The 11,303-nt window shown below is 34.8% G+C and overlaps 1 protein-coding gene across 2 annotated transcripts in view; it reads right to left on the bottom strand.

The window, feature by feature from the left end:
- The window catches only part of LOC123565853 (cyclin-O protein A-like), a 29,946-nt gene that overhangs the window by 7,189 nt on the left and 11,454 nt on the right, over positions 1-11,303 (bottom strand). Inside the window, exons 2-4 of one of the 2 annotated variants that reach the window (XM_045359628.2) lie at positions 1,928-2,221; positions 1,279-1,464; positions 888-1,096 (exon numbers count right to left, since the gene is read on the bottom strand). In XM_045359628.2, the coding sequence (XP_045215563.1) occupies positions 888-1,096; positions 1,279-1,464; positions 1,928-2,221 (689 nt within the window). The remainder of the gene's footprint in view (positions 1-887; positions 1,097-1,278; positions 1,465-1,927; positions 2,222-11,303) is intronic. The other variant, XM_045359629.2, reaches the window with a different exon arrangement.

The raw sequence follows: 11,303 nt of genomic DNA, 5'->3' as shown, positions 1-11,303 counted from the left end.
TATAATAAATGTTCACGGAAAGGAATGAAAGAAGTTTAATGAAATTCTACCAATTGATTTGTTTGTTATGTAGAAATCTGTGGATTTTTAAACAATTAAGGGGCAATAACTCTAAGCAAAATTGACCAATTAAAAAAAATGACCGGCATCATCGAATTATGCTGGTTCACATTTATTTCAAGTTTCATGAAATTCTACCAGCTTGTTACTGAGAAATGGCTGCAGACGTTGATTTTTCATTAAATCAAGGGCAATAACTCTAAGGGAAATTGACCAATCAAAAAAAAATGACGGGCATCATTGCAGTATGTTGGTTCATATTTATTTCAAGTTTCATGAAATTCTACCTGCTAGTTACTGAGAATGGCACGGACGTACGGACAACGCCATTTCAATACCCCCTTCCCGATTTCATCGGCGGGGGATAACAAGATTGGTCCATGCATGTCAAAGTTATGGTCCCGGACAAACTTCAATTTGACCTTTGACCTCCAACTGTGGCCTTGACCTTTGAGATAGGAACATGGGGTTTGGGCATGACACTCCTTCTAACTGAGTTAAACATTATGCCAAATAAACAAGATTGGTCCAAGCATGTCAAAGATATGGTCCGGACAAAATCAGACGAACGCACGCACAAACACCGACCCGCCAAAAGTGACGATTATATCGAGCTCACCGCAAGCGGGCTCGACAATAATAAATAAATTATGTACGCAAGTATGCGGATAGAGGAAATTTTCACCCATTTATTTCGAATAGTTAACAATAAAGCAGATATAACAGTGCACAGTTTCTTTTTTGCGTTACTATATCACATAACGAAGTCTGAAAACTGGAACTTAAAGTAAACGGAGAATGGACATTAACAATCAAAATCTGCCTACTTTAACCTGTATGTCTGTTCCTCGTCCGCAGCACACATGGCTAAACAAAACGAAGCAAAATATTCGAGGAATTGTTGAACTGTGGGTGCTAAAAGGTCAAAACTTGTTGCCATAAGAACGATCATTTCGAGCTGTTTCACCTGTTCTCGGGTAAACGTGTCCTCACATTTCTCTAACAGCTCGTGAATTTCCGGTGGACATATCTCGTTCTGGAATTAAAAGGCAGTCACTATTCTAATTTCATGTGATATAAAAATTAATTAATAAAAAGTCGGCTGATTTTAAAACAGATATTGGTGCGTATTCCAATATGGGAAAAGTCTCCAAAATTTCTGTTAATTCCTGATTAAGACAGTACCAAATTTACTTAGGTCAAGAAAATATAGATTACCTGTTTACTGGCCACAAGTAAACATGTGACACCAAGTAATTCAAGACAGTCACGTGACACTTGCATAACATCTAGCACGCGATCTATAATGTTCACAGCGAGGTAAAGTGTGTCTTGGCACAACTTGAGGCTATGGTGCACAGATGTTAGCCACTGTATCAGAACTCGGCGTACCCCTGTGGACACCTGCAAAGAAAGTCCAAACAAAAGTGTAAAGAAAAAAGAAAAAGAAAGCAAATGTACAACGTACTTTGAAACTTGTTTTGTAAAACTGACGGAAGCAGTAAAGTGCATCGTGCTGTATAGGACTTTTCTCGTACATACTTTCTTAACTAAGTCTGCTGTGATCGACAATCGTAGATATTCAGAAAATGCCCAGGTCATAGATCGACGTTCAATGTAGATCCAGATCTACAATCCAAATTGTCCAGGTCGCAAATGAACATTTTGAATATTGAATGTCTATATTCGATTGATGATCTCATAGCCAACTTCACGCGACTGTCTGGTTGCTTTACAAAATTTTAACCAATATGCGCCGTTCAAACGAGAACGACATGGTCAAATAAAGTACTGTAGCAGTATTTTAACTCTGTATGAGTCAAGGAAAGAGACGACGGTTCTACATATCATATGTATCAAGTCTTACCTCTGGTTGATTATCAAGACATGCTGGCACGTGATACTTTTCTTCAAGACTTAATCTGTGTAGATATATCTCACTGACGTAATCTTCAAATCCATCATGTTCCATATTTGAGCAAGTGCATTGGACGACGCCATCTCTGTGGCTCTTCTTCGGTGGTAAGTCAATGACGCACTCGAGGCAATGGAGGTTAAGCTTGTCGTTAACTGACTCTGTAAAACCAGAGTCACAGAGCGAAGAACTGACACTGATCACATCAGGTGTTGTTTGAACGCTCTCCTCGACGATTTCATAAATCTGCAAATAAATATTCAGTTGTTTCTTTAAATTTTTCCCCTACTATGTCTTATTAAACAGAAACTTAACAAGGCTTAGTGTTAAATAGATTGATATACAAGTGCATTGTACGCAAACAATGTGCTGCCTGGTTTTAGTTCTATTCCATTATTATATACCTATATTAATTCTGTCAAAAATACAGCTTGCATTTCACAAGAAAATATTAACAGGCAGAAAAAAAATCCGTATTGTACCTTTTGTATTGTATGTTGCCGGACTACTTCCATATCAAAATATGCATGACCTGACACAGTTCTTATAGTGATATGAAATAAGGCAATGCCTCAATCGGGAATCGCTACAGTCCTGATGCCCAGAAATATGTATTTGTATCCTAACAATACTGCCCATAATTGTACTGGTGTGCAAGACGTTGCGGTTCGGACAAGTTATGTGGACGCTTATTACGCACAAGGAGAAAACGTTTTCTTCAAAAAAAAAATCCGACGCTCTGTGCACATTTTTTAATTCGACAGTATATCTCATTCGGTATATATCGCATGTTACCGTAGAGGAACTGATCCCGATTTTCGTCGCTTCGGTAGGATCGATTCCCTATAAATAGCGAACAAAAAATCATTTCTATTTTAACATCGACATACATTAAAGATTTCGTTCGATATCAAAAGAACAAACAAAAAGGTAGAGGTATGTAATAAAATGGTAATTACAATTAGCTGGATCTGGGATTTTTTATTCGGCTCTCGTGGATTTTGCAAGGACGAATCACACTCGGCGCGCCTCGTGAGATCCGACCTGGCAATTCCAATCGAGCCGAATACAGCATCCCAGATCTAGCTACTATTATAATAACCCTATTTACTGAATGGCTTGTCAGTCAAAAGATATAGGGAAACTGGCAACCGTGATTTAGAAGAATTAGAATAATCGACAGGAGGGTAGCCTGGGTTCTAGTCTGTCGATTTTTCATGTGCATTTGTTCCGCAAATCGACCATGTATTTACACAGAAACAGTAATAGCAACGACCTGCTCATATATATATAAAGAGACCAGCAAACAACATATCAACGCCTGAATGGCATAAATTTCACTATATATGTATATATGGACAACTTTCTACGGACCCTAGACTGGCTCCCGTCCCTATGTTTGTATTTATTTTTACATATATCAGTTTTCTTCATTAAGAGGGAAGTAACTCCAGAAGGTTGTTTCTACATTGACATTTTTTATTGCCCCTGGCTCCAAACGTAGGTTCAGCCATCAGATAAAACAATGCTATTTTAGAGGCTTAAAAGTTTCTTATAAAATGTTTCCAGTATTAATATAAAAATAACCATGCAGCCAGGGAGCCAAGCTATACGGAACCTAGCGGCCAATGCTTTTGACAAATATGAATAATCTGAACAATCTTTCGATAGGGTCGTCAAACAACAGCTGTCCGTAAGACAGCCAAGCTCGACTATTCGAAATATTGTCCCAGAAGCAGGAAAATATTACCCAAAAGGTAAATATCAAAGAGTTTAAGTTCAAAAGGGGGAATAATTTGACCAAAATGCATATCAGTTATGGGACTTGCTGCTATCAACTATTTTATAACCCGAAGCACATGTGAAGTTTCAATTCAATATCTGCATAGTTTGGGAGATAAAAACTTGCATGTAAAACTTAACCAAAATTTCTAAGTCTAAAAGGGGCATAATTTGCTCAAAAACATGTCAGAGTTATGGGACTTGACCCAGTGAGGTTGGTAATTGATCTAGTAAAAGAAAAAATAAGTTTCAAATCTATATGCCTTTTAGAAATAGCTGTATGTACTTGCACGCAAAACTTTAACCAGAATTTTCTAAGTCCAAAAGGGGGCATAATTTGGCCAAAATGAAGGTTATGGGACTTGCTGCTATCAACTAGATTTATAACCCCGAAGACACATGTGAAGTTTCAAATCAATATCTGCATTAGTTTTGGAGATAGTAACTTGCATGTAAAACTTTAACCAAAATTTTCTAAGTCTAAAAGGGGGCATAATTTGCTCAAAAAATATGTCAGAGTTATGGGTCTTGACCCAGTGAGGTTGGTAATTGATCTAGAAAAAGAAAAATTAAGTTTCAAATCTATATGCCTTTTAGAAATAGCTGTATGTACTTGCACGCAAAACTTTAACCAGAATTTTCTAAGTCCAAAAGGGGGCATAATTTGGCCAAAATGAAAGTCAGACTTATGGGACTTGCTGCTATCAACTAGTTTTATAAACCCAAAGACACATGTGAAGTTTCAAATCAATATCTGCATTAGTTTTGGGGATAGTAACTTGCATGTAAAACTTAAACAAAATTTTCTAAGTCCAAAAGGGGGCATAATTTGCTCAAAATACATGTCAGAGTTATGGGACTTGACCCAGAGAGGTTGGTAATTGACCTAGAAAAAGAAAACATAAGTTTCAAAGCTATATGCCTTTAATTGATGGCTGTATGTACTTGCATGCAAAAACTTAACCAAGGTGTGACGCCGACGCCGACGCCAGGGTGAGTAGAATAGCTAGACTATTCTTTGAATAGTCGAGCTAAAAACAAGTTTGTGGTCTGCTCTGTTGGCTGTGTTGTTCGGCAATAAGCCTTGAACGATCTCCGAAATGTGAAAGTGCTTTTAAGCCCGAATCAGTAGTTTCTGTCAATATTATTTTGGAAGTTTCCTCTACACAGTATAAGCAGGAGACGTACTAATATATCCCAGAGGACATATAACGAGAAAAGTGAGAACGACCTCTGGCGGTCATGTTTTTCTTTTAATAATAATAATTTCAAAATCAGAGATTTTCTCATTCCTTAGGCTAAGTGCAGCGTGTCGCGCGTCTTACTGTGCGATCGCTCATCTCGTCTCGTCTTTTTTAATTCAATTACCTGCCATACAAATTTAATATTAATCTAAATAGAATTCATTTCATACTTGCCGATTACCTTACATGATCTCACGACATTAAATTGTTTCCTGTTCAGATTCGAACCTGGCTGATCAGAATTCCAAATATTTGCCTAACCATATCTTGAATTTTTTGATCTGGTTCGAGCCCCTACATCCAGGACATATACTCGTACTATATACATTGACGTGTAGGTATAGCAGTCGCAGTAGCAATAAAAACAGCAGCAGCAATTGTAGTAGTAGGAAAGGAAGATGGTCATGACTATGTGCAATGCAATGAAATCCTTCCAAACCAGACCCTCTGAATACTGAACTAAACAAATTTTGCGATCCCGAAATTAGGTCTTCTTAATTCATTACGAAAATACTAATTACCTCCCTTTAAACAGATACAGCAAAAACTTTTTGCAAAAATGAAGTTTTATATCCCAACTAATTCTAGACTGGAAGTACCTTATCAATTACTTATTAAACAAGAGCTGTCGGAGGAGAGCAACGCTCGACTATTCAACAGCCTTGTCAATTAAAAAAATACGAAAGTCGAAAAAGGGGCATAATTTTGTAAAAATGGAAAAATAGGGTTATGGAACCTGCACAGTGCTTATCAGCTCAAGACAGTGGACAAGTGTGTGAAATTTCGATCCATTCCCATTAGCACGCCATGTACCCGGATAATCTTAACTCTGTTCAGCGACCCTAACTGCCAACATGGCGGATGTAAAGCCGATACAACTTTGTTTTCTGTGTAATTACGATGTATAAAGGAATGTTTCTGTTGTTATATCTATCTCCATTGATCAAGTGTATATTTATTTCAAAATGTATCATGTTAATTATATATCAACCTTTGTGTATTCGGGTGGAAAAACGACGAACAAGGCAACTTTTTCAATGAAAACTTTTACAAAAAATCTTTAAAAATAATTCTATGCTTTTGATGCCTCGACTATTTTGTTGTTTGAAAGCAAAGATATACTGCTTTATAAGGCCCCTTTACATTCTGTTGTGAACCCACTACATGTTGACACAATACATGTTCAAATGTACTGACAGCGAGAAAAGGGATAAAAACCTAACTTTGATTTGATAAAAACCGAACTCATTTTACATGAGGAATGGATAAAAACCTAACTTACACGAAATTGTGTGACGGATAAACACCTAACTGACTAGTATTCTATAGAAATGAATGAGTTGACATGTACATGGTCTGATTATTGTAAAAATTACTTTATAAGCGGTATTGTCCTCAAACTTTGTCATTAATTTTAAGATGTTATATGTATGCCCACTACAGTCAAATATTTTTTCATAATTCTAATATTATGCAAATAGCAATGTTTGGAATAAACCCTAAAAAATAACTAAAAAATAACTCAGTATAAAAGTCAAAATTATTATATTTACATAAGAAATTATTTAATACCACCGATGTTCGAAGTTCTGTCATTACCAACTTTTAGTAACATCTCGAAACCGATAAAGCGGGACAGATCTACCTATCATAAAAATCAATAAAACCAATAATCCGATATCATCGCTATCGGACGGATTCGTTGATTTCCATACTAATTGTTGTTGTTGTAGTAACACGGGGGGGGGGGGGGGGGAAATCGATAATTAACATCTTTGGTCATTATCTGATGCATTTACAGGCGGGCGGTTTGCTAAACGATGTACTTGAATTGAACGAAGTTTTGGTAATTATTAAAGTGGAAATCAGATCAGATTCTGGGATATCCTTGCTAGAATTTAAGCAATTATAATATTTTTTGTTTCAAAATGAAGTTGATTAAGCTTTGTATTATAAATACGGAAGTCGAAAAATTATATAATACTTTATAAATTGTCAAATAAAAGTAATATTTAAGAATATGAATATGTTATCTAAAATATGTAGAAATCGTTGCATTTTATACATCGAACACATAGATTTACTTTCTTTTTAATACATGAAACATCATGCTAACGTATATCTATGTACAGAAAAGAAATATTTACGCACAAGAAACTGTCTTTAAATAAAATAAATATTCAAGAATATAAATATATTATCTAAACATCGTATATACTTCCTCTATACAAAGAAGTATAAAATACAATTTATTTTTATAGCTCTTTGCTCTATACGCGCTTTCTTTCACATATTATGAACATTAGAATATGAGCTTTTGATTCCAAAATATTTTCAAAATTCTAAACCACTAACGTTTTTCGATTTTCATCGCAAAAGGTAGTAAAAGCAGCAAATTCTCATGTATTTCTATAACATAAAGTTTGTCAGTAATTAAGTTTTGAAGCCTTCATAAGAAATATAGCATTTTTTTTTTCAAGACATCTAAAAAGTATTTTATTGTCGAACGATCTGGAAGCCGGTCGCTTTAAAGAAAAAGAAATACAGAAATAAGACTAAATACTTAACCCTTACCATGCTGAACACGATTGGTTCTTCCTTTGAAATCAGTGTAGACCATGATCAGCATGCACATCCGTGCAGACTGATCATGATCTGCACTGTCTGCCATTCAGCCAGTAACTTTTTGGTATGCACCCTTTTCATAATTAATAGTAATGTCCAAATTGAAAGATAGACAAGTTCATTATTGTAATTTAGCATGGTAAGGATTTAGTTTCTTATTTCGTGCCTAAATAGAAATATCATATTTGCGTGACATGAATAAGTACTGCTGAAAAATACTACTACCATAGTATACTTTTACTATAAATATATTGTTACAGAAAAAACAACAACATTTAATAACAATAACTTCATCAATATCTCAATTTTAGAATAGCAGACTTAACTAATTAATAACTTAAGATTTTTCGTGAAATTTGGGCCAGGTTCTTTACTCAGTAATTACTTACGGAACAACCCTATTAACGATGTGAATTCTAAATTTGTACTGATTCTTCCTACTGTCATACGATTTATGAAATAAGGGTAAAATTCGTAAAAACAAATTGCATGAAAGAAAGGGAAAAGACTATATAAAGACAGAAGAAAGTGAAAAACATATATTACAACGCAAAGAGCATAAAACAATAAAAATACCTCTCACTTATAATAAGTGGGGTAACATATCTTTTATGACCCGCCTTGAAACAACACTGACCGGATATTGTTTACCCCTAAGCAATATTGTAATACACAATAAAAGTCAAAGGGTAATTTTAAGATATTTGTTACAATTAAATCAAATAATAAATATCGCATTTTTTTAAAACTAATGATTAAAGAATGTACCAAAAACATGCATTAATTTAAGAATACAGAATAATATATACAAAGAATTCGGAAAGAAGCAGAATTATCAGTTCATCAAGGCTATCTTTCAAATTAAAGTTTGGTCATATTATGAATAATAGAAAATGACTTTTTTTGTTGTTTTTTTTTTTTTGTTTAAAAATTATTAAAAAATCCCATATGAAGAAAAAAGATGACCGCGTCGGAGATCGAACCCGGACCGCCACGGCAATAAAAAAGTCTCCAGATCGTTCGGCAAAAAATAATATAGGTATCTGGAAATTAATAAATTAATCATCGTTATATTTCTTAAGAATGCTTTGAAACTCAATTACTGACAGACTATATTTTACGGAAACACATGAGAATTAGTTGCTTTAAGTATATTTTGCGATGAAAACTAAAAGCAATTGCGAATTAAAGACTAAATCCTCCATAGTGTTATTTTAAACGACAGCGGATCTAGGTTTTGGCGTTTCTGAGTTCAACAATTAATTTGTTTTAAATTCTCTAATTACAATCTTCTTTTTTTTTTTTGTCACTGTGAAGTTGCCTACAATCTATAGCAATTTGTACCGCCAAAGTCAGACTAGCAGACGACAATATTTTCCGTAACAGCTTCCGAGTACTTACGGATAACGGCGGAAAATGCCGGAATTTTTTTAAGAAATGTTCACTGTACACACTAAAATGCAAAAAGGACCAAACAAACCATTATAAAATTTAAAACAAATTACACATAACGAAAATTTAATAATTTTTCTACATGTTTAGGGGTATCGAATTTTTGATTTTTTGCGGAAAATATCTCATTTTATCTGTTATATTTGAAAAAGTCAGTTTTTTTTATCCGTTTCCTACAGAGTCTATATGAACTGAGGTGGGTCTATTTAAAGTCAAAAAGGACCAACCAAATATTAAAATATTTTTTTAAAAAAACATTCATAATATCCGGAATAACTTAAACTTTAATTTGTGGGGTATCGAATTTTTGATTTCCAAATAGAACTTTTTCTATTGAAGTTTAAGTGATTTTTTCCTTCTTTGTTTATATAGGCAAATTTATCGATTTTCCAATAGATCGATGTTACTAAAAGTTGGTAATGAGTCCCCAACCCTCTCTCCCTCTTTCTCTCTCACGCGCACGCACGCACGCACGCACGCACGCACACACAATGTTTCAGAAGAATTGTGTTTGTTTCAAATCTTGTATATCGTATAGTGTAAGAGATTTTTATAGAGGTGCTAATGGAATATGTTTGGTATTGTTTAAATGGGGTTAGATTCATGATTAATTATTAAATATGATATTTTTCAGACGGTAAATAGGGAAGAAAAGTGTGTGTGTGTGGCTCGGGGGGGGGGGGGGGGGGGGGGGGGGGGAGTGATGCATGGACTGACGGGACAGGGGTGTGGGTATCCTTACATTTTTCACTTGTCCACGGACACTTAAAATCCACTTGTCCATAGTCAAATTTCACTTGCTCTGATTTGTAATATTAAACCTTCATGAAAGCGCAAATAGACTGGAGATCGAGTTCTTTTTTAGGACAATAAAAAGACAGGCATAATACAGTAACTGTGGTAAAATATAAGCTGTTGAAATATTTGAATTTTAACGTTTATAAAAGTCTGAAATCGCGTAAGCAGTGTTCGGGATCTTTTGAGATCATGCCCGAAACACTGCCCACGCATACTTGCGATCTCTGTGTGCTTTTGATTTTAATTTGGCTGACTACTGGGTCAAATATTTCCTTTGACAGTTGGAATTCTACTTAAAACTTGTCATAATACTTTTTATAAGTTGTTTACGTTTCTGATGTCTTTAAATGTCCTTTTAGTTCTCTGTGTGTAACCCTTGTTTTCCTTTTTTTAGTTTTAGTTACAGAATGCTATATGCTGATGATGCAAACATTTTTCTTCAGCTGCTTTAAGTAGTTCTTATGTTCCCTTTAGCATGTATATGATTTCTTCTTTTATGTTGTTTTTTTTTTTAAATGCATGTTGTAAAATGTGACTCTTCTTATTTTTGTGTAGTGTCAGCTAATTTTTTTATGTTGCTTTAAATGTGCTAAATCTGTATGTGGTAAATTACTTTTTCGTTTTTTTGCTAGTACATATGTGCTATTTTGTTTTAATGTGCTGTAACATGTATGTGATAATTTGTGATTTGTTTCTTATCTACTTAGAGCCAGATGCTTTATTTGCTTTAATGTGCTTTAACATATTTGCATTTTATTACAGCTGTTTTACTTATGTTGAGCTTATTTACATGTGTTTGTCGGAAAATAGCTTTAAGCTAGTGTTATATGTTTATACTTTTCCGACGTTAAATAAATCTTCTTGTATCTAAATCTTCTCTGATATTTTATCATAGTCACCGAGTTACAGTGTGCGCGAGACCTAGTCAAAGAACCCATTATCTTTATCACCTCCATACCCTTGAAGCAACACACAATCTAAATGATATTTTATGTTTTCTCATCTTATACCTGAAAAAGTATGCTTGTCCGCGGACACACAGAATGAAAAATGCACTTGTCCGCCGGCAAAAAATCACGAGTCGGATAAGTTGGAAATAGGAATCCCACATCCCTGCAGGGGTGGGTAGATCAAAGAACTTCGAGCATCAGCAGTCCATAAAAAAGCACAGACAAACAGCAGTTTTCGTTTGGTTAGGTGTTTGTCCATTCTAAATTCGTATTTATCCAGCACAGTTTCCTATACCAGTTAGGAATTATCCGTACCATAATACACGGTAAGCGTGTAAATTTACATGCTCACCGTGTAAATTTATACGTTAAGCGTGTTTTTACACGCTTATCGTATAAATTACACGCTAAGCGCGTAAATTTACACGCTCACCGTGTAAATTTACACGCTCAACGTGTATTTTCGTTGACCCGATT

The sequence above is a fragment of the Mercenaria mercenaria genome, chromosome 8 (genome assembly GCF_021730395.1).
Source record: "Mercenaria mercenaria strain notata chromosome 8, MADL_Memer_1, whole genome shotgun sequence".
Lineage (NCBI taxonomy): Eukaryota > Metazoa > Mollusca > Bivalvia > Venerida > Veneridae > Mercenaria > Mercenaria mercenaria.
Note: the sequence above shows the minus strand (reverse complement) of the source record. Positions and strands in the feature narration are given on the sequence as shown.